This window comes from Galeopterus variegatus, unplaced genomic scaffold, assembly GCF_000696425.1.
Source record: "Galeopterus variegatus unplaced genomic scaffold, G_variegatus-3.0.2 Scaffold1959, whole genome shotgun sequence".
In the NCBI taxonomy this organism is placed as follows: Eukaryota; Metazoa; Chordata; class Mammalia; order Dermoptera; family Cynocephalidae; genus Galeopterus; species Galeopterus variegatus.
Window position 1 is genome coordinate 145792 of NW_007728070.1, and position 26541 is coordinate 172332.

General features: G+C 44.9%; 1 protein-coding gene across 1 annotated transcript in view; it reads left to right on the forward strand.

Annotated features, from left to right (window-relative positions):
- The window catches only part of DIDO1 (death inducer-obliterator 1), a 54613-nt gene that overhangs the window by 10116 nt on the left and 17956 nt on the right, over positions 1-26541 (forward strand). The window contains exons 2-8 of the mRNA XM_008579807.1: positions 9841-10032; positions 11000-11115; positions 11966-12803; positions 13565-13886; positions 15858-16070; positions 17078-17291; positions 25985-26447. Coding sequence (XP_008578029.1) covers positions 11968-12803; positions 13565-13886; positions 15858-16070; positions 17078-17291; positions 25985-26447 — 2048 coding nt within the window. The 5' untranslated portion in view covers positions 9841-10032; positions 11000-11115; positions 11966-11967. The remainder of the gene's footprint in view (positions 1-9840; positions 10033-10999; positions 11116-11965; positions 12804-13564; positions 13887-15857; positions 16071-17077; positions 17292-25984; positions 26448-26541) is intronic.

Sequence of the window (26541 nt, forward strand, 5' to 3'; positions counted from 1 at the left end):
GGTGCCGTCCTCGCTCGGGCCGCCGTGTGTGTGTGTGTGTGTGTGTGTGTGTGTGTGTGTGTGTGTGCGCGCGCGCGCGTATGTCTACCGGAGCCGTCGCCGCGTGTGTCCCCTCTGGGCCGCCGTCGCGCTACGCGAGGAGCCTCGGCTTGCGCCCTCAGAGCAGCGCCCGGTGACGGCGGCCCGCGAGCTAATCCATGGGCTGGTGGAGACGAGTCACCCGTCACTTGGGCCTGGGCCGTCGGCAGCGTGTCCGCGTCCCCCGCGCATGAGGGGACGAGGATTGGGCTCGTATGGGCGCTTCACAGGAGGAAAAAGGGACTTGGAGGTCTTTCCTGCGTATTTGCGGAGCCCTGTGTGTCCCACGGTCTCCCCTGGGCCACACATGCCCTGGGGAACACTCGAGGGCCTCCAGGAAAGATCCCTTAGCCTGCGTTTTAAGGAAGTAAAATACGTTCCTAGATTTACCCAGTGGATATTTATCGCATGCTGTGTTAGCTGTAGGGACACAGCAGTGACCGAGAAAGACCCTGACCCAGTCTCTTGGCACTTCGGGTCAGGATACGGATACCTGTGTGAGTCTGGGACTGATCCACAGTTTCCCTGTGTTAAACAGTGTAGCCATCTCAAAAGTGTCACCTAGGAAGACCCAGCCCCAGCTGTGTTGTGACACGTTCTTCCTAACGCTTCACCCTAAGCTCGCTGGTTTTCCTACCGGCCTGTGTACGTGGGCAGGAGGAGCATGTTCATGCAGACTCGTTTTAACAATGCGTCTAATGGGTAAGATACCCCCTGTCTTGTCCTGAAATAATGTGTATCTTTCATTTCCTCTGGTTTCCCACCAAAAGCTGTCTCTTACTAGTATTTGATTAAATTCAGATCATTTCAAGCTAAGTGAGTTGTGTTCTGGTAAGAAAGGGCACAAGTAATATTTTAAGTTGTGTAATTGGCTGTCTCCTGTTAGTAAGTACCCATGGTTACCACTTTCTCTCCTGGCAGACAGCTCACATGCCTACTTGTGTGTGAGCATCACAATGGAGTGTTAAGAACGTGTCATTGGGACTTGGAGAAGGGCGCATTCAGTGTGGTCCGGTGGGCCTTGAGGGGTGGATGGGTTGTCTTCATGTGAGGGGGTAGGGTTGGAGTGGGGACTTTGGCTTCCGTTTTCTTTGGTGGTGAGTTTGCAGGTCCTGCTGTTGATACTGTAAGTCTTTCTAAGGCCATGGGGTTCTCATCCCCTTGGGGTCAGTTCTGGGCAGATCAAGGGAGTGGTTCTCTTTAGTATTTATTTGTGACTTGTGCCAGGTCCTGATTGTTTTATACTTTTGTTAACAAGACATGTCTTACCTTTTGGCTTTTGAAGAGCAAAGATTAAATGTGTTTTTTTTGTCCTTGGGTCCCTGCACCATGGCACATGTCTGGTGGACTCAGAAGTCCATTAGGAGAGTTTTCCTTAAAATACCTCTCTCTTTTCCATTTCTTAAGTGGTGGGGTCCCTTACAATGGATGTTTAATATTGGCCTCTTTATGGTTATTATCAAATGATGTATATTAATTCCATCACAAAGGTTATATGGTTAACAGTTAGTGGAAACGTATTAATCAGGAAAGAGGAGGTCAAAGAGCACAGTCTGAATTGAGCGCACCTCTTCTAAGTGCACAGACTTCTAAGAGACAGCCTGCATTGCCTGTGCCTCATTTTATTTTTTAGTAGTAATTTTGAGGGTAAGTTGCTATATGAAGTTGAGTAGGTAATTGTATGTATTTTAATAAGAATTCCATAGCCTTGACTATAGAACTTAATCAATGTGATGATTATCTAGTGTATAATTTGTAAAGCAGATATTTCTCTGAGTATCAAACTTAGTGTTGTGGTTCTGTTTTTGTGTGCTAATGAAGACATTTAAGTGGTATTTAATTTACCTTTATAAAAAGGTAAGTCAGGGGTTTTTTTGCAAAATGAAGGTAGCTTAGAATGGTTAGGTTACAAAGATAATACATATATAGAAAATTTAAGGCATATGTAAATATAGAAAGTGAAAATATCAGAAGAAGCGCTGTTCACACGCTCCGCATTACCACGTGCTGGTGAACACAGTTGTATGCATTTGGCCTTAGATGAGGGGTGGTTTGATCTTTTTACTCATGTGTTTGCAAACTCTCTTCATGGCAGTGAGTGGAGGGATTTCATTTTAATTTCGGTCTTAAAACATTCCATTATATAGATGTTTCTTGGTTTTTCAAACTAGTCTCATGATGGGCATTAGTTTGTGGTGTTTGTCACCTTTGTGGGGAGGGGAAGAAAAAAAAGGCAGTGCACTGCCTCATAAACTTGTCTGCACTCACCCAGGCACCTCTGCTAGGTCAGAGTAAAGCCCACCTGCCCACTCTGTGAAGATGTCACCTACACCCAGCACATGAGGGGCTCTTGGTATATGTTTGTCAAAGAAGTAGATTCGCCTGAGAGGTCCTGTTTCCCAGACCCTCATTGATTCGGGGTGGTGGTTCTGATGAACGGCATCTACCATTGGTTGCATGCTTGCCAAGTGCTGTGCCAATTCGGCACTTGACACTATGTATTTTTAGAAAATCTTTCAGGAGACTGAGATTAGTATTGTCCCCATTTCACAGACAGGAAAATCAGGCCAGAGAGAAGTGCACTTGCCCACTACGTGCACCCACCCAGCTGTTACATCTGCAGCTGGGATTGAAGCCTGCATTCTTACCCCGCCCCCCAGTCTCCTTAACTGAGGATTTGCTTGGGCTGTAAATGGGGAGGGGGGGGAGCAAAGCGTGATGCTGGGGGATGGGCACTGCTGGCTGTTGCCATCAGGACCAGGAATGCTGAACTTGCACCAAGTGGAGTGGCCATTGCACCCTGTGGAGATACACAGGCCAGGTGGACTCTAGTTGTGAACTCTCTGGATTTGTCCGATTATGATTTAAAAACTGTGTTCCCTTTTATAGCATGTTTTTAGTACTAAAATGTCCCTTCTTTTCACTTCTTCCTACCTATGCAGTGATGACACGAGTCCTGGGAAGCTGCTTGACTTTTCAAGGTCTACAAGCATCATTTTTGCTCGTTAGGCTGTGGTTTGAGGTCCTAATACCTTTTTACAATGCAGTTCCACCTTGCAAAGCAGATGCTTGTGAGAGAAGGCTTCTTTTGTAAACCTCATTTTCTTACCCTGAACTTGGGTAGCAGTCAGTCTCATACTTGGCAATCAGCACCTTTTCAGTTGGTAATCATGCAAAACTGAAAGAGAAAAGGGGGAGGGTGCCCGGAAAAATTGAATGCTAAAGCAGTACTCGTGGCTGATTTTAGAGCCCTGACGGAATGGAAAGGCCCTGGGATTTCTCTTGGCACACTGAGGAGCAGCCGTTTGGAGTCACCATAAGTAGAAACTCTGTGCCAGCTGTTCTCAAACTGTTTGAACTCAGGGCCTCTTTTAAAAGTTACTCCTAAAAATTGCTGACAACCCCAGAGAGCTTTAATTTATTTAAGTTATATTTATTGATATTCACTACATTTAACATTAAAAATGAGACTGTCAAAATTTTTATTTATTCATTTTTAAATATCTTTATTTAAAATAATAAACCCTTACACAGTAACATAAATAACATTTTATGGAATCTATTTCCCAACACTAAAACAATTTAATGAGAAAGGTGGCATTGTTATAAGTTTTTGCAAATCTCTTTTTCTGGCTAAACCGGCAACAGCTGGATTCTCACATGTTTCTGCGTTGGCTTCTGGAAACTGTCATATCCTCCTGAGAGGGTGACAAAGGCTTGGAACGTTCTCTTGTTGTGCAAACAGCTTTGATCCTGGGCACCTTCTGAAAAGGTGGGGCTGCTGGACCACCTTTGAGAATCATTGTGCTCCATGATAATTAAAAACATTCCTATTGTTGAGAAAAGAGAGTTCAAAAAATAGTTGACTATAAACACCTGGGAAAATGGATTACCTTTAGGAAGATAGGCGATATCCCTGAACTGTTTTTATTGGCTCAAACATGTACTTGCCTCATGAGAAAGGTGAAATAAATTTGGTTTGCTGTTACTGGTGAAGATGTTTTAATGCATATCTGTCCCTCAAAGTGACGGTGTGTTGGGAGAGACTGACTGCCTGTAAGACAGTCACACAAGGCCTCTCACTGGGTCCTTAACAAGTCTGTTGCATCAATGTGAAAATGGGAGATGGCGGCGAGGGTACCCTGTATTTGGGGTTGTGGAATTATGCAGGTGTCTAATGGTGCCAACTGAGGAGAACATAAAGGGTAGGAGCTTCTAGGTACTGGGTGGGACAGTGATTTAAACCAACACAGATGTACTAGGAGCCCAAAGAGACAAGGTGGATGTAAAAGCAATAGAATAGCCAGTTGGGGGTCGTCCCTGGAGGATCAGAATAATTAACAGTAATTCTGTCTCCAAGTGAAGGTGCCCAGCAGGGAGGGACCTGGTCTTTGCGTGCTGTGCTGTCCTGGGGAACGCTCACACCACTTCTTGTGGTCTTGTGATCTGCCCAGGAATTCATCCCCCGTGTTGTCCTCTGGTTTCTAACACAGTACCACATTTCCTCTGAGGACACTGCAGTGATCACTAAGACCCAGGTTGTGACCTTTTATGAAGAGCAACTAGTCACCCCAGAACACAGCATTTGGGCTGTGTCTTGGATGGTCTTTGAAACCACGCTTTCTTACTGAGAGACAAGAGCGGAGCCCATCAGAGGTAGCAGTTTAGGAGACTGTCGCACAGTTAGAGAACAGTGAACGTCTTGCTTTTTCCTTCTCCTTAGATGGGATAAATGAATTTATGTGACTGTTTCTGATTCTTGGCATTCATTTGGAGAGTTGATATTTCCCATCTGAGTTGTGCACTGAGGTCACAAGCCTGTGTTTTGTACCAGAAACTGGATGGAGAGAAACCACCAGATAGTGGCAAACCCGTAGGCGGGGCTTGGCAGTTGGCTTCACACCACGGCCTGCAGGCCCAGGCGTCAGTTCTCTCTGATTTTTCAGCAATGAATTTTGCTTTTTGTCTCCACATATCTGTAAAGCAGAAATACCCAAGAAATTTAAAACAACAACAGGGTTGTTTCTAGATTTTTCTCCATGTTTTCTTCCCGAGAAACATGACATCTTCGCTTCATCAAAATAATTTTAATAATGGCAGTGTTCTTTGGTAAGCAGCAAAACTTTGAATTCAGCCATCTCATGGATGGGTTTAAATGTAATTTATACAATTGAGTCAGATTCTGTATAGATAAGAAAATAAATGAAAGTTGGGGTATTTTAGTTTCCCCTGGAGCCCAAACCTCACTTATGCATGTTTCACAGGCAAATGTTTGCTGCTGCAGACCTGCAGGACCTGAGAGCAGAGCAGCACAGTCTCTGTGGCTGCGTGTCACTAGACCAGAAACAGTGACTGCTGCTGGCAAGAGAACATTCACCCTCTCATATTTCAGGATATTGTCTGAAATTCCTGGGCATATTCTCATTAGTGGGTATTCCATAAATAAAAACTGAGTTGTAAAAACATCTTTTATTGGGTCATCTTTCTTTCTTTCGTTTTTAGTAGTTTAAAGAACTTCTCGATCCTCCTCATCCACATAACAAGGGATTAGTTGCCGAGATGGAAAACCCTTAATAGACAAAATATAAATAAGTGTAAACTTTGGCCTAGCCTGTCAGAATTTTAAAAAATTCTGAGCAGAGTCCAAAATAATGAGGTTTTATTATAGCACTGGATATAGTTTCTGACTGGCAGGTTAGAATTGTTTCAAAATTAAAATTGTCGGGTTTTTTTTTTTGTCTTTTTCCGTGTCCGGCAACGGATCGCAACCCTCAGTGTCGCCCCCGTACCGGACCGAGACCGGCAACGGGATCGCAACCTTCGGTGTTGCCCCCGCGCCTCGCTCAGCCAGTGAGCGGGAACCGGTCTGCATGTGGGATCTGAACCCTCGGCGGGAGCGCCGCCACACTCCCAAGCGGCGCACTGTAGCAGTGCTCCACGGGGCCGGCCCTGGGAAGATGAGGTTTGAAGAAACAATGTTTTGCCACCAGGTGGGGCAAAATCTGCACTGTTATTTTTGGTTAGAAGTCATAGCTGTTTTCCTGGGGTTTCCATACTGTGAACTTCATTATGGCTGTGCATCACATTTAAAGAGTCTTAGAGATTGATTACTAAAAAAATTAGTCTCTTAAGTTTGTGGAACTAAAAATCTTTAAATGGGCACACTTCAGTTATTTACTTAAGTGAATTTGGAGTATTAAAAGTTGAGCATTCAGATTTATAATGGTCATAAGGTCATGCATCAGTAATACTTTTTAAGTAACATATAACATTTTGGGAGGATTTTTTTTCTTTAGTTTTTAAGAATTTCATTTCTGGCAGCTTAACGTTTTGATGAGTTGGGGAATCTGAACAGAAAATGTAGAGCTTGTTGTAGAACTCTTTTGTGGAAAGAAATGTTTAAAGTCTCTTCTGGTACCTGAAGCATAGATACGTGTTACTGCTTTGCACACGTCCAATGTATTCTTAAAGTAGTAGAAATGGCATGTTACAAAGGCTCTCTGAGTGTGTTCCCTGGACCCCTGGGAGTCCCCAAAACCCTTTCTGGGACAGAAGTAATAACTAAATCCACAGCAGCAGCCAGGCATGTGAGCTGATATGTGCACCGTGGTGCAGAGGGGGGTCAGAGCTCGGTGCCACCCCATGGTGCGCTGTGCTCTTCCCCGCCGTGCATTGGGGTTTAAAATGCGCCGGTTTCCCTTCAGGATGTCCTTGGTGAAGCAGTAAGTATTGTTAATGTTAGTTTCAATCCTCACTTGTCCCTGTGATGAAGGGTAAGCACACAGGACGGCCGCTGTGCCTGGGGGCGGTGTCTCCAGGAGGGCCCAGGTGGGATTGACATAGTGTAGAGTTGTTCCGGTTGCAACTCGCCACGTCTCAGGGGAAGCTGGCCCTCCCAGGCACGGCAGCAGACACACGGCACTTTCCCAGTTCCGTGTTTGGCATGCCTTTTCCCCAGGATGAACAGTGTGAGTCTCAAGGAGAGAAAGCAGCAGGTGGTATCTGTTGCTAAGGGTAAAATTCAGGCTTTCAAGTGAATATTAGAGTTCTGGAAAACTTGTATCTGCCGTCATGACCTTGATGGCTTACCAATAAGTAATGACTTCTGGGGAGGTTGGAGGTGACATTAACGAATGTGTTTCTTTTATATCATCTAATGAAATGCGTTGACATTTGGAATCTGCCTGAAACTCAGTGAACGAGTGTTTTCCAAATGACCAACACACACGGGTCAAAGATACGTTCAAAGTGCAAGACAGACTGGCTGGGTTTTAATTTAAGAAAGTGTGGAAAGTTCGTTGGTGTGGTTTCAGATTCCATGTTGCAGCGAACTTTTATGAAATTACTACTTGCTAAGATTTGGTTTAGTATCAAAGAACATCCATAGTTATGTGAAAAGATTGTAAAATACTTCCCCATTTCTTAATGACATCTGTGTGAGGCAGGATTTTCTCCCCATTTTTTAACCCACACAATATGGGGGACTGACTGTGGAAGGAGACATGAAATCCTTCTGTCTTCTATTAAGGCAGAGGTTTGCAAAAACATAAAACAATGCCACTCTTAGCTCTAATTATTTTAGAAATAACATTACTTTTTTATTTAAAAAGTGTTAATGTATAATGGATTTTTAATATTTAAAAAATTTGGAAATATCATTAGATATATGGGAGTACTTTAAACAGTTCATGGAAAAATGGAATTAAAGGATAATACTAATCTTTCTGTGAACTTTTTGATGAACCCTTGTATTCCACATAAACACAAGCTCTCTGGGGTCCTCAACTTTTAAGAGTATAAAGGGTCCCTGAGAAAAGTTGAGAGCTGCCCTTCAAGAAGTATGAAGAACTGCACGTCCAGTTCTTGAATTGTCGCTCTCCAGCCTTCTAGTTGCAGGCTTCGTGTTAACAGCTGTTGAGAAGGGCGCGCGCATGCACACACACGCACAAATATCTGTGTATGTATTTTAGCCTAAGATTCTATAGCATTATCCCTGCTTCTGGTTAGAAAATGGAGCAGTTTTCAGCTGAGAAAAAAATGTGTGCTTGGAAATGTAGAAAGATGATTTTAAGTTCAGTGCATGCAGTGTTGTCCTACAGTTTGTTTACTTTCCCACTTTTGGAGATGCCTACCTTTCTCTTCCTTTCTGGGAAAAAAATTGTTATTAATATGATGTGGTTGGCCACGTTCCTCATGTAATGGCACTATGTAGTAGGTACAGTGACAGACTAATTCTAAGTTGTGTTAGAAGCTCAACAAAACTTTTTTTTTTTTCCTTTTTGTCTTTTTTCGTGACCGGCAACGGATCGCAACCCTCAGTGTCGCACCCGTACCGGACCGGGACCGGCAATGGGATCGCAACCCTCGGTGTTGCGCCCGCACCTCGCTCAGCCAGTGAGCGGCCGGTCTGTATGTGGGATCCGAACCCTAGGCGGGAGCGCCGCCGCGCTCCCAAGCAGCGCACTGTGCGCCACCGGGCCGGCCCTCAACAAAACTTTTTTTACTTTTGCCTTGATGTTCATATGTTTTTATTCCACAAGCTTAACTGAAATATCAGATTTTCTATGTTGAAGAAATTATAAAAAAATCAATTTTGCATATATAAAATGATCTGATCGATTCTGAATATGTTCTTTATCTCATTCTACTTAACAGAAATAACTATATTTCTCTGATTTATTATTCAGAACTCAAATCCAGAAACATGTTTATTTTTCAGATTAACACATAAAATGAATTTTTAAAACTGGCTTTCCATTCCTGAAAACATCTTAATTTCTTTGCTTTTATAAAATGTTCAGTGTTGTGAGTATAAAAGTGTGTTTCCAAGTTTCTGAATTCTTGAAGCAATCACTTTGAGGTAGGTTTTCTACATTGAAGAGATTACATGACTGTGATGAAGTCATTGGGCTAATCAGTGAACACTGCAGTCTGAATGGCCACTGTCTCTTTAAGAGAATGAGGCGGAATGTTTGCCTCTTTGTTCCAAGGTCGCTGGGGAGACCACAGTTGGAGGAGACAGTTGGAGCAGGCAAGCAGGAGGTAGGAGGTGGTAAGCACCACTCTGGAGGGTGGACTCTGGGCAAATGTGCTAGAAAAAGTAGACATTCAGGTCCTAGCTAGAAATAAAGGCATCTCAAGCAAATGTTTAGATGTGGCTATTGAGAGAGGCTCTAGAAGGAGAAATGTTTTTAAGTACACACCCATGATCTGTGCCATGTTGGTGTTTGGTAATCGTAAACATCAGTCTTCTAAAATTTCCTTAGGCTTTTAATTAAAATGACAATAGAGCTGCAGCATTAAGAGTTTTTGAGCATTATGTTCACATACATTTGTTCAGCCTTTTCACCTCTTGTTTGCATTTCTCTGCTCTGTATTGGGATTTATTGATCTGGGCTTGTCTCAAGAGCAGGCTCATACTTGGAAAGAAGCTGATGACTGATCTCTGAGCCCTCATCTTCCTATGCCTCTGCTGGCCTCCCCAGGCAAGCCCACGGCTGGCCACCCCTTCCTGGGCTGTCTTAGTCCCCTTCTCTCAGAGAGTAGTGATAATACCTGCCTTTCTGTGTAAAAGCCCTTACAGGAAACGGAGGTAGAGTCGTGTGCTTTTTTCTAACTGCCTGGATGTCTTTGTAGATCACATAATGTACACTGATAAGATCACTCGGAAAGTTTGGTGCCTTTTTCTTTTAAAAGTATTGACACATGGTTTTAGTTACAGTTATTTTAAGTGCTATAAAATCTTTTTAAATTTTCTTTTAGGAACTACTTCTTGGGAGCAGAGTCTAGACAATTCGAGTTGTTGAAAATATGAATCCTGTTACTTATGAACAGTGGTTGACGACAATGGTGTTTTGAGGCACGGCTGTCTACTGACGAGATTTCATCAACCAGGTTTTTTGTTGTATTTTGGATTCCAGCTGAAAACGTGTCCAAGCTTTCAGTGTTGGGCAGGTAAAGTATCAGTAGTGTTAAACAGCAGCAACTAAATTTTAACTTGAAAGTTTGTATTTTCTATTTATAAAGTGTCGTTATTTGTAAAGAAACTGTTATAATGTAGCATTCATATTTATTTCAAATATTCTAACCTTTAAAGTTTTCAGTGGAGTGTTTAATCATCTGTTAGGAATTAGATTTAGATGCTAACACCAGAGTCAAGGGTTTGGATCCCCATACCAGCCAGCCACCAAAAAAACAAGTGGAATTTGATTCAGAGTTCCTTTATTCCCTCTGCAGAAAGCCATCCCCACAGAGGCAGGACCCAGCAGTGGAGGGACTGCATACATGTGCCCTTCTTGGCAAAGGCCCCTAATGACTGTGTCTTTAGTAGAAGTTCAAAGTGTTGTGTGAAAATTGGGACTTAACCCTCTTTTAAGATGTCTATCAGATTTGCTGCAAATTTGATTTGTGCAAGAGGGAATCTGTTTTCCAAAAAGTGAAACTTCTAACAAGAACAAGTAAACAGTTGTAACTTACTGTAGTGCACTAACTGCTCTGCTATGTATGTGTGTATAAGGAGCATGTCTCTGCTTTTTGTGTTGTTTCCCACATTTAAAACCCATGACCTTTTGAGGTCAGCGTTGCCTCCTAGATGGGAGCAGCTCAGTGTGACCTGCCCCAGGGACCCCAGCAGGTGCGGGAAGCACCCCTTTGTGTTGGCCGCTGTCCTAGAGGCTCCTCCATGCGCTCTGGGCACCCTGGGGTTTCTACGCTGACAGGTGATGAAGGAAGGGGTGTGGTCCTCGCCTCAGCAGCTTCTGAGTGACCAAGGAGTTGGGGGATCAGGTTCGCCATCTGGCAACACTTGTAGCTGGACAGGAAAATGGGAAGTGACAACATTTCGATGGAAGAAAAAAAAAAGACTTACATCGTGAGTGATCTTACATTTTGTGTATTCTTATTCTTATTGTATATTTTTAAGGTTTTCACTTTATTTATACCAGTCCTTCCCCTTGAATGGAGCATGGTGTAAACCAGAGTCGTCATTAGCATTCGAATGCGGTTGAAGCCTGGACAACTGGGAAGAGAGTTCTCACGGTATATACTGTCTTTTTCAGGTTTTGTTGTTTTAAACAAGAGTAAAAGTTTCACAAACATGATCCTTTAGAATCTGTTTGAAAGTTGGGGGAAAAAAAGAGAGAAGTAGTATACCTTAAAGCTGTTGCCTAGGTCAGTATTCCCTGTGTGTCTCAGTTACCCATTGCTGCTGACAGTGTCCCTTAGAACTTAGTGGACTAAAATGAGGCCCATTGGTACCTCTCAACCGTGTGGAATCTGGGCAGTCCGCCCACTTGGTGTACAGGAAAGTCACTCAGAACTCAGCCAGCAGCAGGTCTGGCATGAGGGGTCTATGGTAGCATCCCTCTTGACCCTGGGTTGGGGTGGCTGAAAGCCAGGGCTCTGCTGGGCCCCTCCCCTCCACGTGGTCTCCAGCAGGGTGGTCAGCAGCCTAGGGCTCCAGAGCCCACGGTGGACATGGCAGTCCTCATACCAGCTATTGACCTCACTGTACACAATCGTGTCCTTGCCCTGCTTGTGCTGAAGCTTATTCCCTGGGCTCCCCACTGTGTAAAGCCTTGTCCGAGTAGGTGAATGGCAGCAGTGCACATTTGACTTGCTGGCTGTGTTTCCTCCCACTAAACATTAGGAGTGTAACTGTTAACGTTTTCTTAATGAGTCACCTCACGTACCACACTTCACAAGACATTGGTCAACAGAACTTATGTCATGCACAGCTCCATGTTTTGTAGGTAGAACATTGTTCTGTCTCATCCCTGTTCTTATTTACGTTTAGGCAGGTTGTGCTCCCTCTTGTGTGCAGTTAAAGTCGCGTGATCTTTTAGGTACGTGGTTTGTTGGTCAGGATGTGATCACATTTTCTCATTAGGTATGGAAGATAAAGGAGACCCGAGCAGTGAGGAGACGCCTAAGGCTATCAAACCCACAAGCAAAGAGTTCAGGAAAACATGGGGCTTTCGAAGAACCACTATTGCAAAGAGAGAGGGTGTGGGAGACGTGGAGGCAGACCCGTTGGAGCAGCAGTCCCCACGGCAGCACGGCCTCTCCTTGCGGCGCAGTGGGAGGCAGCCAAAGCGCACCGAGCGGGTAGAGGAATTCCTTACAACAGTTCGGCGCAGAGGAAGAAAGAATGTTCCTGTCTCCCTTGAGGATTCCAGTGAGCCAACATCTTGTCCAGTCACAGATATTGAAACTGCCTCGGAAGGGAGCGTAGAAAGCACCTCTGAGATGAAAAGTGGCTCCCAGTCTGGTTCCACGAGTGTACAGGAAGGACCAGCCTCTTCTGGAAAGGCCACAGGAGGTGAGGACGAGGAGGACACCTCTGACAGTGACAGCGATGGCCTGACTTTGAAGGAGCTTCAGAATCGCCTTCGGAGAAAGCGAGAGCAGGAGCCACCTGAGAGGCCCGTGAAGGGCATCCAGAGTCGCCTGAGGAAGAGGCGTCGGGAGGAGGATCCCACAGACACTGTGGATGTCGAAGCAGGCAGCACAGTCGAGAGTGTTCTGCCCAGTAAGCAAGAGCCCGACACGGACCAGGAGGCTGTGTCCCAGGCAGTGAACGATGACCAAGAGAGTAAGCTGGAGGCGACAGCGGCCCAGGGAGTTAAAGATGAAGAGCCTGGGGATGCAGGCAAGCCCAAGCCTGAATGTGAAGTGTACGACCCCAACGCCCTGTACTGCATTTGTCGCCAGCCTCACAACAACAGGTGGGTTGTGGGAGGGCTTGGCTGCCCCAACTTTCAAAGAAATCGGGTGATGAAAATAGCATTTGTATTTGTTTTGATTTTAAAATGTTACAGAGCTAGGCTGGATGAATAATTTATTTATTTGAAAAAGATGAGTACATCATTGTCAAAAAAGAAAAAAAAGGACTGCCTGGGGCCACCCCCACCCCTCCCCTGTGGTAGCCACTGGCCTTGTGGCTATTGAAGGTTGGAGCGGTGAGCATGAGGGGAGGCAAGACGCACCTTGTTCCACACACAGCCATGTGCAGCCAGTGACTGTGGTGTAGACCACACGTGCTCCCAGGAGTCTGTCAGAGAGTGCTCCTCTAGGTCCTTCCTTGGGAGACCTAGCAGAGGGCCACGTGCAGACTGTGGTTGAACCCCTGTGTGGACATGGGGGCGCGACTGAGAGCCTTTACTAGAATCTGGTATTAAGAAACTTCTGTTGGCTTGTTGGCGGGATGAAGGCATCGCTGCTGCTCTGAGGAGGGGCACGCTGGAGTGGTTGGGGTGGAGGGCCCTGAAGCCTGTAGTTCACGCCAGTCCAAGGTAAGACAGACTTAGTTGAATGTTAGTGAAATCAAGAGATGGGCATGAAGGTGTTCTTTATTCTGCTTTCTGTACTTTTCTGTGTATTTGCATTTTTTAAATAATAGAATGTTAAAACCATGTGACTTCTTAATATGTCAAAAAGTGAGAGTTCATTCCTTCCTCCCATTGCTAATATGATTTTTTTATCTCAGGTTTATGATTTGCTGTGACCGATGCGAAGAGTGGTTTCATGGTGACTGTGTGGGCATCTCTGAGGCTCGAGGGAGGCTTTTGGAAAGGAACGGGGAAGATTATATCTGCCCAAACTGCACCATTCTGCAAGTGCAGGATGAGACTAATTCAGAAACTACAGATCAGCAGGAAACTAAATGTAGACCTGGAGATGCTGATGGCACGGACTTTACAAGTATAGGAACAGTGGAGCAAAAATCCAGTGAAGACCAAGGGATAAAGGGCAGAATTGAGAAAGCTGCTAATCCAAGCGGGAAGAAAAAACTCAAGATTTTCCAGCCTGTGAGTATTGTGCTAAGGTGAACATTGAGGGCTGGACCTTATGGATTCCAGACTGGCTATTGTAGAAATACCGAGGCTAGGAATGTTTCTGTCTTTTGGAATAAGCTAATTTCTCATCAGGACGGGCACTGCCTCTGGGGCGGGGCCTCCTAAGCTCTGCCCCCATCTCCTGCCCTCACCATAAGGATGAGCATCTCTACCTGCCTCGTCTGCTGTTGTGGACTTTATCTTAACTGTTGGCTTTTCTTTACGTATTCTTGATGTACTTACATATTTTAGGTGTACTAGCAGAATTGTTTTTGAATTGCTGAAGTGCGTGTGCCCCTCTGTCCCCTTACACCAGCTTGAGCTGCCTTGTGGTTCTTGTGCTGACTCAGCATGGGAAGCCCTGAGCTGTGGTGGTGCCCAGGTCAGTCCGACCCTCACTGGTTCTTGTGCTCGGTGTATCATTTCTCTGCCTTGCAGCTGTTTCCTCAGTTCTCCTTCCTGCCTGGTTTTTATGCCCCTTTGGGGCTGTCATTCTTGTTTTTCCCATGCACATCAGTGTCTACTTTTGAGAGCTGGCACGGGCACTCATAATCTCCATTCCAGTTCCCACAAGGGGCGTGGCTTGGAGCGTGTTTCACTCTGGGCCTTCCTGGGTCCCTGGCCCACCCCTACCCTGGCAGCATGTCTTCTAGCAGGGTCAGCCTAGTGCTGAGTCTCAACGTCTCTGCCTTATGAATGCTCTTGCACTGTGTTAGCTGCAAGGTGGACATGTGCAAAGACCGAGCTATTTGAATAAATGTGTCACAGAAATATTAAGAGGGACTGGATGGAAATGTGACATTACTGTTCATGTCACAGTCATTAAGAAAAATTAATGAGGAAATTTGTCAATTTCATGTCTTTATTGTCAATGTGTTTGACATAAGCCTATATAAAATCCTATTCTAAGTAAAACAGATTCTGTGGAGGAATAACAACTATGTTAAATGTTTAATTTGAGAAATAAGGTTTTGCTTAAGTACACTTGAGGGACATGTTCATGTGTATTTAGTCCTGACCATCACAACCTACTTTAGTAATTGTAAACAGAAGCTACTAAGTGTACTTCTCGTGCTTTTTTAGTTTCTTGTTACTGCATAACACACTATCACAAACTTAGCTTAAAACAACACACATTTGTGGTCTCGGTTGCCTTGGGTCACAAGCCTGGGCATGGCTTAGCTGGGCCCTCTGCTCATGGTCTTAACAGGACTGCAGTCAGGGTGTGGCTGGAGCTGTCATCTCATCAGAGGCTCAGCCAGGAAAACATCCCCTTCCAGAAGCTCTCCCATCATTTAGTATATGAGTATGTCCCATGCAGTTTTTGTGGCACGCTTATACTAAAATTTTTCTTATCTGAAATTTAACTTTAGTCAGGTGTCCTGTATATTATCTGGCAGCCTTACTTAGATCCTGACCTTGGATGGCCCTCTCAAAACAGGTCAGCTTATTTCAGAACTAGCAATGGAATCTTCTCTCTTCGGAAAAGGCCCAGTTTCTCTCTTAAGGATTTTTGCCTGATTAAGTCAGCCTTTTTTGGTCATTTCATTTGGGACCTTGATTACATCTATGCAGTCACTGCACATTTGCCCTATCGCAGAATCTGATTGTGGGTATGAAATCACATCCTGTCCATGGACCTTGCTCATGCTCAAGGGGGGGATTATGCAGAGCATGTGCACCAGGAGCAGGAGTCCCAGGGGTCACCTTAGAGTTCTGCCCACCACAGATGGTGTGAGGGACAGTTAAAATGTCAGTGCCTTGCCTTGGGGAAATAACATTTGTGTAGTTTGAATAAACAGATAAATTTTTATTCATATTAAAAATACTGTTGCTATCTCTTAATTAAAAATAATGACCTTGGTGCTATAGTGATTTTACAAAGCATTTTAACTGCTGAAATTGGCAAGCCTACTGTCTGAACCTGCCTGTTTTGCTCTGCAGGTAGTGGAGGCTCCAGGTGCCTCCAGGTGTACTGGCCCTGGGTGCTGCAATGCAGCGCAGCCTGACTCGGTCTACTGCAGCAACGACTGCATTCTTAAACATGCTGCAGCTACTATGAAATTCCTAAGTTCAGGTAAAGAACCAAGACCAAAACCTAAAGAGAAGATCAAGATGAAGCCAGAAAAGCTCACCCTTCCAAAATGTAGTGTTCAGGTAAGTCGACTTAGACCGGGCGTCCGAGCAACTGGAGCAAGAGTGTGCAGAAGTATTTCTCGTAGACTTGTTATATTTATTTGTAGAATGTAGGGACAGCAGGTACAGATGACACGCAGGTGGTGTCACCTTCACTTTTGTCTTCCACCTGTTTTCTTTGCCCATTGGCTGATTGGCTGAGAGATGAAGTCATACAAATACAGTGAATTAAAGGCAGGTAACTCGCTGCTGCATGGAGAGCATAAGGCTCAGGACGCTGGCAGCAGTCTTGAGAAAAGACCTGCTAACCACCGATGGAGTTCACGTGGAAAGTAGACACACAGGGCGGCTGGGGGTGGGCCCTGGAGAAGGCTGTGTCCTTCAAGGACTAGCTCTCAAGATTGTCCTGTTTTAGTATCCGTGGGATTGGGGAGAATACAGGATGGCTAGAAATCACAGGCTCTTGTCTTAGAATAAGGCATTTGAAGGCCCTTCCTGGGGCTCAGGTTGACGTAACTGTGTCATATCCTCCATTATATTTATGACGAAGCATTGAGGAGTTTCCTCAATTACTTTCAAATGCTTATGTAGCTTTTAGATGACTTAATTTTAAGGTTGGAAGTGTTGAACTGTAGCACTGCCACAGAAGTAGTTGCTGCCGCACATGAGAGGAGAGTGGCAGCCCCGGGTGTGCCTTGGGCCTGGCTGAGGGTGCAGAAGCATCAGGTGGAGTTTTCTTGCCTCCCCATGACGCCACCTTCATGCCTCACTCAGCGGGGTCACAGGAAGTTGTTTGTCGGGAATGTTCACGTTGCCCAAAAAGTTGGAATCCTGAATATGAAGTGGAAATGCTAAGGGTCCGCTGGATGTGCGAGGGTGGCCAGACTGCTGCTCAGCAGATGTGGCGTGCAAACTCAGGTTGGGTGACCTGAAGAAGACATAGGATTATGACCTTTCTTGCTCAGTGAAATGAACTGGAGGTGTCATTTCTGGCCTTGTTATTGATTGGGGTTTTGCTGATTATCCAGGCAGGCATTAAAATCTCTCCTCTGCACAAGAGACCAGCTCCAGAAAAGAAAGAAGGCTTAGTGAAGAAGGCGGTGGTGGCTCTTTCTAGGAGTGAAGCCCTCGGGAAGGAGACAGCTTGTGAAAGCAGCACGCCATCGTGGGCAAGCGACCACAACTACAATGCAGTAAAGCCGGAAAAGACTGCTGCTCTGTCGTCGGCACTGTTGTGCAAATGTATGTATCACCTGGGGCTGGCCTCCTGGACCCCTCCCGCTCTTCCTGGATAGCCCTCCCAGGCCTGTCCAGGACTGGGAGTTGCAGCTGTGCTTTAGCTGTGATCACAAATACTGGCTGCACCATCAGCGCTGGAAGCGAATGCCCATGTCCAAGATGCCTCCTGACCCCGAGGGTCCATCCCTAGTCTGTTGGGACTTCCTGTCAGTGTTTTCCAAAAAGCTGTACAAACCTCATTGCTGAATGTTGCACCTTGACGATTGAGTTTTTTAATCTCTGTTTTCATTATCAGGCTCTGGTGAGTATTTGTATTGTCTTCAGCAAAATGTGGTTGAGTAGACTACCCAGCACTCACAACTCATCACTGTCTAACATGAGGTATTCTTATCACAGCCCTGTGTGAAACTTTAGGAGTCTTCCCACACTATCCACTTTCAGCACATAAAATCAGCTCTTTTATATGGTGTTGGAACCTCTGCAAATTAGCATTGCATCTGATAGCCAACTTAGGTATACTTTTCAGGAGTTTATTTTTGACTGGACAGTTGGGGATTTTTTCATGTCAGATTCATATACTACACACCCACATAAACACATTTAAATTTTGAAGGGCTTTCACTGCTGCTCTGTAGACCCCACAGTGAGTGATGTGGAGTGCTCCTGCACCTGGAACTGCAGGGTGTCCTTACTAAAGAGAACGTGCTTAGAATTCTAAGTGTGACTAGCTTCCTGGCTCCTCTCTCCAACTGTCTTTAAGAGTTAGACTATTAAAGGTCATACCCTGACCTACATTTCAAGTTAATGAAATGAAATTATTTCAGGTAGATCTGTGAAACCCCGGATTAGGTCACGCAGCTTTAATCTGTTCTTGTTTCTCAGCCTAAGGCTCCAAATTTAAAGTTTAGAAATTTAAATTAGATCCATTGGGTACATTTTATTCTGTTCTAAAACTGTTTTCAATTCAGTTTTTATTTATGCTGTTCATAGTGCATTTTGGGCTTTTTTAAAAAAGCACCAAAAGGTTAAATAGCGTGCTGTGTTTTCCTTTTAGTTGGCCTTTTAACAAATCACCTGTGGAGGGGGAGGAGTGCTCGTCCAGGTAGGTGATAGATCTAGTGTGGTCTACATTAAAAAAAAAAAAAAAAAAAAGAAACTCGTTTTGATCACAAAAAGGGCCCAAGACCTAAGAGAAATGAATCTCAATATGCCTCCCTTTTAACAAATCACCTGTGGAGGGGGAGGAGTGCTCGTCCAGGTAGGTGATAGATCTAGTGTGGTCTACATTAAAAAAAAAAAAAAAAAAAGAAACTCGTTTTGATCACATAAAGGGCCCAAGACCTAAGAGTAATGAATCTCAATATGCCTCAGGTTGTTTGAGCTGAGAATTTCACAGTAGCAAATAACATGTTTCAAATTTTCATCAAATTACAGCACCTCTACAAAACAGTGCTTTTACAGAACTGATGAGCAGATTTAAAAATAAGCATCACCTGTGTGTGAGTGGGTGGGAAGCACTTTTTAGCACTCTGCTAAAATGCTTTAATTTGGTTATAGGTACTTAACAACAAAGAAAAGAAAAACTGGGGAGTGTGACACGTACAGATAATTTGGGTAATTCATTTTAGTTCAGTTACTTTCCATTCGTGTGAACCAGAATTGGAGAGCTGACCCTGAGACTCCAAGTATGGGGGTGGAGGAGATTGCAGCGGGGAAAAGATGGGGAGTGTTTTGCCCTAATCTCTGAGTCATCATCTCCTACCTCACTCACCTTTTGCGGGGGAGACAGGGATGGATGGATGAAGCCCAGAAGACCAGTGAGGAGGCTCGTTGCTCCGCTCCTAGGTTTCTTCTTTGACCTTCCCTGCTTCTTCCATCAGCTCTTCACTGACGCTGACAAGGCTGATGCATCTCAGAGTCAAAACTGATGGATATCCAAAATTTATGAGGGACATACTCTTGATCTACTTGCTTCTGATCATTTTCTGTTTCCCCAGAAACGTCATCTTCCCAAAAGATGATTGGGAGGAGAGTGGAGTCATTGGTAAAATACAAATTTGACATGCCTCTGCCTCTCTCCCCTAGAACATCTCTTCACCTTTGTGGTAGCAGGGCAATCCTCTGGGTGGGAGGGGGCACCGAACACACAGCCCATCAGAACTCTGCACCCCATGAAGACCCTGCCCTGCCCCCCTGGCTGGCTGCAGAGATGCTTTGGGGGGGTGGATTGTGAGGCTGATAATGGGTCCACGTCCAGTCTGTTCGGCTCACCATGTACAATGTAAGAAGATCTGCGGGGTAGAGTCGATCACTGCAGCTACTTGTGGAGGTGCCCTTGACAACATCCTCCATCCTCCCACGTGGCTGGTGCTGCCCTCCAGGTGCTCAGTGAACAAGGCCTTGCTGTGCACGAAGCCCTCTGGTGCTGCTTTAAGGAGGGCATGCCGCCCGCTAAAGTATCCTTCCTGTTCTCAAGGTGATGCAGTTAACATGCAGCTGTTCCTCTGGTTTAATTGTTTTTTGGGACTTCTGTATAATTTCTTTAGCTTACAGAAACAGTTTGCATATTATTTCTCCTCAAGATCGTGATGTTTCTCTTGTGTTTTTATTTTCTTTTTCTTCCATGTTTCTTCTCTTTATTTCCAGTTTACCTATCATTACTCAGGTCATGAAGTGGGCTGAAAATCTTTTTATAAAGTATTCCCGGTTTATTACAGTTCTGAAATGGAAGTGTCTGGTATTTGTATTTACAGGCACCGTTCCTAGTATTTGGACTCCCTTAAATGGCTTGTTAAGTAACTTAAAACACTGGGGAGATGAACAGATTTTGACCAGAAAACAGACTTCTGCAGTTCATTCCTTCTAGCTGTGGGAGTTGAAATGCAAAACCTTAACAGCCTGCAAACCCAAACCCAGATGATTTCTTGTGCATCTTCCCCATCTGGAAGCCTTGTCCTCGCTCATGTGCGCGTGCCACTCAGGTGGCCAGGCCATGGGTGAAACGGATCCAGGAGAACAGGTGTCCTCAAGGATCACTCATGGAGTGGGCTCCGGAAGAGCATTTCACTGAAATCATAAGGAACAACTCTCCTGTAATAAAACAAACATAAGGGGGATACTAGAACCTAAGAATGTTTTGTAGAAATTTGAAGCCAGGGTCGGGGGGTGTCTGTATGTTTTACCGGTTGCATAAATTACCATTTTTCTCTGTCTCTCCCAGAGTTGTCAGTGGCAATAAAATGAGGCTGGGAGTAACCAGACTTTGTACATCTAAACCAATCTCTTCCTCCCAATTTGAAGAAAAATTGAAATTTGTACTGATAAAGGATTTAGCTTGACAGCTAGTTTTTAATGTTATCCATATAGCTGGAATTTTCTTGGCTGTCAGTGACATTCTTTTGGTATTTTTAAGTGTTTTACTTTTTATAAACTTAAAAAAATAGCCTACTAATCGGAAAATTAGGTCAGGGAAAGGTTTCACACTCTGTAAACTCAAACCTGCAAGGTGAAATCCCATCAGCACTGTCCTGTGACGTCCTTCAGTCTATCCCTTACCTGCTCCCTTCCTTCTTGTGCTTCAGCCACCTGGGGGAGGGCAGAAGTTTCCAGCAGGGTTGGTCTCAAATTCGCCTGCTCTTCAGTGACCTTCATAGAGCCTTTTGGAGCTATGGATCTACTCTAATACACTTTAAAGATTAACACTTTAGGAAAGTCCCTCTGGTGGCATTATCGGTGTCATAGATTGCAAAGGTCACCCCTGAAGATGCCTGCTGTCATTCCTCCAGTGCGGTACACAGTTTCAGGTACATTTGTAAACGCTGTAAAATACTTAATGCTTGTTTGTTACACATTGACACAAACATAGTTATATTCTTAGCTTTCTAGGATTTAGCGAAGTAAATTTAGGAGATCAATAAGAATTTTTGCTACTTATCATTTATTTAAAATGAAAGTTGAGGCAACTTTTACTTGACGCAAACCTGGAAGAGATCAGCAAGAAGAACACAAGGTAACTGGCTGCACACCCTGAAGTGTGATCTGCACGGTGCCATCAGCTCTGGGGTCTGTGTGCATGTGACCCTTTGGGACTGGGTGTTACAGGGGAGGGCAAATGGACTACTTTAACATGCCCTGTCATGTTGGCTTAAGTAGTAAACAATTGGGGCACAAACGATGTTGGTTAAAATTTAACCTTATTAAAGTAGACTGCCCGTTTCTGGCTGGAAGATCTGGAAAAGCAGCAGCTCTGCTTCCAAACAAGCCTTGGGCTTGGCAGCCGGGTATACCACTGCGCCCACTGCACAGCTCGGCAGGTGACCCAGGTTGCAGTTGAGTGTAATGCCCGTCTCCCCTCACAGCCCTTGTCATGTCTCATTCTAGTGGTTCACAGTAAGTGTAGTTTGAACAGGTCTTTGCTTACTACCAACCCAACATGAATCAGGTTTTAGTTTAATGTTAGAACTACAATATGTGAAACTACTAAACCATGGAGAAGGAGTATGCCTCCAGGTGTGCAATTGGTTTATGCAAGTTTCTCATGATACTCCTCTCTTAAGATGGAGGTAACTCAGATGTTGGACTTCAGTAAGAAAGAAATTAACCTAGGAAAGCTTCACGTGTCCCAAAACATGAGTGTGTGGACCTCTACAAAAACCATAATGTCTTCTACGATGTCTTGAGAGTTAGGGAATTACCTATATTTTGTTTTCTGATGTAAAAGTCAATAACTTATAAAAGGATACTTTATATAAATTGCACTTTTACAATGATAATTCATTTGAAAGCATATTGAGAGGAGCAAAAGTGGAACACTTTCTCTTGCTACTGGCACCTTGATATTTCACACAAGGAAAATTCTTAACAGTGAAACAGTTGAGATGGGAAACTACACTGTACGGGTGCTTTACTGAGAGCTAAAAATAGAACTGATGTCATCGTGAGCCGAATTTACTCACAGGCTCTCTCCACTTGTCCCTTCAGAGCCCTAACTTCCAGGTTCATAGAGGAGAAACAGTCCTTAACAGCGTGGCCGATGGTGAGGATCCAGTGCACAGTGGGAGTGGGAGAGGGTCTGGAGCCCGAGTCCCTGAACCAGTCACCAGTACTGACGGGAGTGTGTCTCAGCAGTTCCTCTGCCCATGAGGAGCATCCAGTGTGTGTGGTCACTGGATGTGGGTGTCTGTGGGGTTGGTTGGAACTGTGCAGCCTTGATCTCCTGCCCCATATTTTTCATTTCTATCCGGCTGCAACTTCCATGTGGGCAATTGGACAGGTTCTACCCAAAGGAACACGTTAGCATAATTCTTCTGGTGGAGGCCAGATCATCTCCCAGTCTCCGTTGAGGCCCTCTAGTGCCACCCAGTGACCAGCGATGCTGTAGTGCCACAGCCATTCCTGCAGTGTGACAAGACGCCTTGTTTCATGCTTTGGGGAAATTAGCCCACTAGGGTGTGCTGCTGATCCCTGTGCCAACGGCCTGCTTTGTTCTGTAGTCGGCTGGACCCCAGATAACTTATTTCCACTATAAACAAGTTGCCGGTCACTGTAGCAGCAGTTTCATCTGGGGCAGCGGCCTGGCCATGGGCAGGTTTTCCTCCTGTGGCTACTAAGGTTTAAGCCAGATCCCAAAAGGCGGCACCTTTCCTCCCCACAAGCGGGCCCCAAGGATGCAGATGCTGAAGGAGGCTGTGTGGACGGAATGGCTCCCCTCCTGTCCAGTGGACAGATGGGTGGGGACTGGGCGGTGCACCTATGTCTTTTACAGTCAGTGCTACCGGGACATCATTGCTGCCGACCAGCAGAGAACTCGGCAGCTCACGGGCATCTCGTCCCTGAAAGGCAGTGCTGCTGTTTTTCTAGAGTAGTTTTTTCTGGTTGATTACAAGTTATTTCTTGCCCTTCTGTAAATTTATACACAACGTAATACAGTAAAAAGTGAATTTGCAAGTTTTAACTGTCCTCAAGTTTCTCATTGTCGCTGCCATTCCAGCAAAGCTCACCCAAGTCCAGCACTACCGATGCTGTGGCCACTCACAGTGCAACAGAAGTGCACACAGGTCCCTGGGGCAGCTGCTGGGTAGAACTTTTGGCATGTTTTGAACATTTCAAAGTAGAACAGAGGCTTGACATGTGTCGTGACACCAGCAGGTAACCTGTGGGCAGCTGGCTGTTGGAGTCCCCCAGTTTTATAAAAATTTACTAATAATTTACCTAATTATTTCTATTTATGTACTCTTTAAAGGATAGGTAAAGGATAATGAAGGTTAGCTTTTAAGAGAAGCAACTAATTTTATAAAAAAGCAACATCTTGGGTAATAGGTGACTTTAGCCATATATATTGGGAATGTCCTAGAAGTAATCTCTTGGGTTTTCCCTGAATGAAGGAGAAAATACACCGATTGGACCAGTAGTAGAAGTATTGTGAGGACATCTCATTCTAAAGCTTATGATTTGGAGAAGTGTGATTAATGTTTTTGAAGTAAACATGTATTTCCAACCTGAAACAAGGTGAATGTTAAATGTCGCTAAGGTTTGGTTTCAGGTCACATCACACAGGTGTCCCATGTACTACATTCAAGGTGTTTTACTGAGGTTTCTGGAAACGCTTTAGACCAAACTTTTTAGAATTATGTTGAAGTAAAACATTAAAATATTCTCAGTGAAGTTTGTATTTGTGAAGGCAGTGACTGAACTGGTTTTGGGCCTCAACGTTAATCGTGACGGGTTCATTCTCTTCATGATTTTTGGGTGGTCTGCTGCCCGGCTGATGGGTGGTTCATGGTGCCTCTGCTCAGCATCTGAGTTCTTTGCGGCATCGATATCCAGCACTTCGTCCTTGCTGTACTTTAAATGTCCAGCCCTTCCCGGCCCCCACACTTCTTCCCCCAAGGAAAGGGGCCTCTGCCGATTTCACCTAACCTAAACTCTAGCAGCCCTTCAAGTTAAATGCTGTAAACGTTGCTAGCTAAATCTGAGTTGTTAAATTTCCAAATACGAAGGTACAGTGATCCCTTAGGTGTGTAAACTTGATCTGATGAAATAGTACACGTAGAAATGTTAAAACAAGGTGTCCTGGACAGTAAAAGGTAGGCTTTATCTTTGTTCCTAGTGTGTCCCTATTTTCAATTTTGCTAGACATCGTCATTGCTTTATAGTGCACTTTATATGGAAACCCAGCTCCCAGAGGAATGACACATTTAGAGTTGTGGCCATCGTAGCTTGTGAGCCACAGCCCCCAGGGAACACAGTGGTCTTTGGAGAGCCTCATCAGCTGAGGCCTGGAAATGATGCCAAGCATGGGGTGCTGTGGGCAGACCCCCTGTGGCAAGAGGCAGGCAGGGGACATGAAGCTGGAAGTGTGAAATGAAAATACAAGATTTGCCTTTTTAGTGAATTACCATTAAAAGGATGGTTAGGGCAGAAAATATGAAAGCAGTTGGAATTAAAGTTGGGCTTATTGCCTGTTAACACTCCATGAGCTTTGGCTTCATGGAGTACTGTCGCAAATGTGTAAAAATAAGGAATTTTATTTGTCCTATAAAGTGGGGGAAAGTGCAGCTCCCAGGCTTTTCAGAAATTGGCTGAAAACTGTAGGGATCCCTGGAACACACGTTGAATTCCCCCACTTCGATGTTTGGGAGGGTGGAGGCTTGCTGCTGAGTGGACAGTTTGAGAAGAGCCCGTGTCTCAGGGGCTGAGGCCGCCTGGCAGCCTGTGCCTATTCCCAAACACCTTGTGCATTGCCCCACTGCCTGGGGTCCTTCCGTGTCACACAGCTGCCCAACAAGTGCCATCCACTGTGCGATCTATGTGGGAACCCTGCTTCCTGGCAGCAGTGGGGTCGCAGTGCTAACCTCAGTTCTGGGGGCCTAGTGTAGGATTATAACAAGTTGATTCTTCACTGCATAAAGGTTTTTGTGCAAGTTAAGGGCTTTTTGACTTTTTGTTTGAGCTTTTGACTACATTCCTTGTTTGGATTAAAAGCACTGATTTACCACTTTAATTGAATGATGACTCGAGTGCTCTAAATGGGGACATTTATACAACAGCATCACTGTAATCTCAGATGCCAGCTCAGTATGAAAACATGATTGACCTTCAACATGTTGCAAGTTCCTGTCACCTTTCCCTATTTCATGATTGGCATCATCTTCAAGTGACTCGTCCAGAAGGACAGTGATGTGGCACATGAGACCCTCCCACACTCGGATATGCTGGCCACAGAGGGCACCTCAGGGGTTGGATGTGCACGTCGAAAGCATTTGTTGCTTTTACCTTTGCTGAGAAGATTCATGAAACTCGAGTTTACAAACAAATTGCACTTGAATTCTTAATGAAAGTGCTATTCTACATCTTCCTATCTTTTTTGGTAATGTGAAGTTTGTCCTTCAGTTCTAAAGCCCAGCTGGGGAGTAAATCGAGCCTTTGATAATGGAGTTTGTTGGTTGGAGTAAAAGGTTTAATGTAATAATATAATAAAGCATTTTTCTTTCTGACATAAGGTATAGTCACTATTGTAAATACTGCTGGCAGCGCTTAATTACACTTCTTTTTCTGAATTTTAAGACTTTTTAAATCCTTTTCTCTAAATTTGTCGTATTCAGTAATGCCTAGTAAGCACTTGCTAGTTTAAGGGTGGGCATGCTTTTGAAGTCCTGTTGTCCTGTCTTACCTGCGTGCTGCGTTCTCTCTCGCAGCCATGAAGGCAGACAGAAGAGTGGAAGAAAAGGCGGTGGCGGCCTCAGCCTCAAAGCAGACAGCCCCTCCAGGCTCCTCGGTGGGCAAACAACCATCGCCTAGAAGTCTTGTTCCAAAGAAGTCTTCTTTTGCTAATGTGGCAGGAGCCAAACCAGTTCTTAAAAAGTCACCTGGCTTCAAAGGCACCATCCCCAAGAAGTCGTGGCTCTCGACCGCCCCATCAGGTGGCACTTCTGCTGCCAGGCGGGCAGGACCCATGCTGGTCTCTGTGACGGCTGCTTCCAAAAAGTTCCCTGGCTCAGCTGCTTTGGTTGGAGCCATCAGGAAGCCGGGAGCAACTTCTCTTCCTGCGGCCCCTCCAGCCCCAGGACACCTCGGAACCGGGAGCCCTGCTCAGTCACAGCCAAATTCACAGATTCGGCAGAATATAAGACGCTCCTTAAAAGAGATCTTGTGGAAAAGGTGGGCTGTTGTATGTGGTTTCTTATATGTAGGAGCACTTCCATTTGTAGTGTGGTGGTTTTGAGATTGCTCCACTGTTTAAAAAGTGTGATAC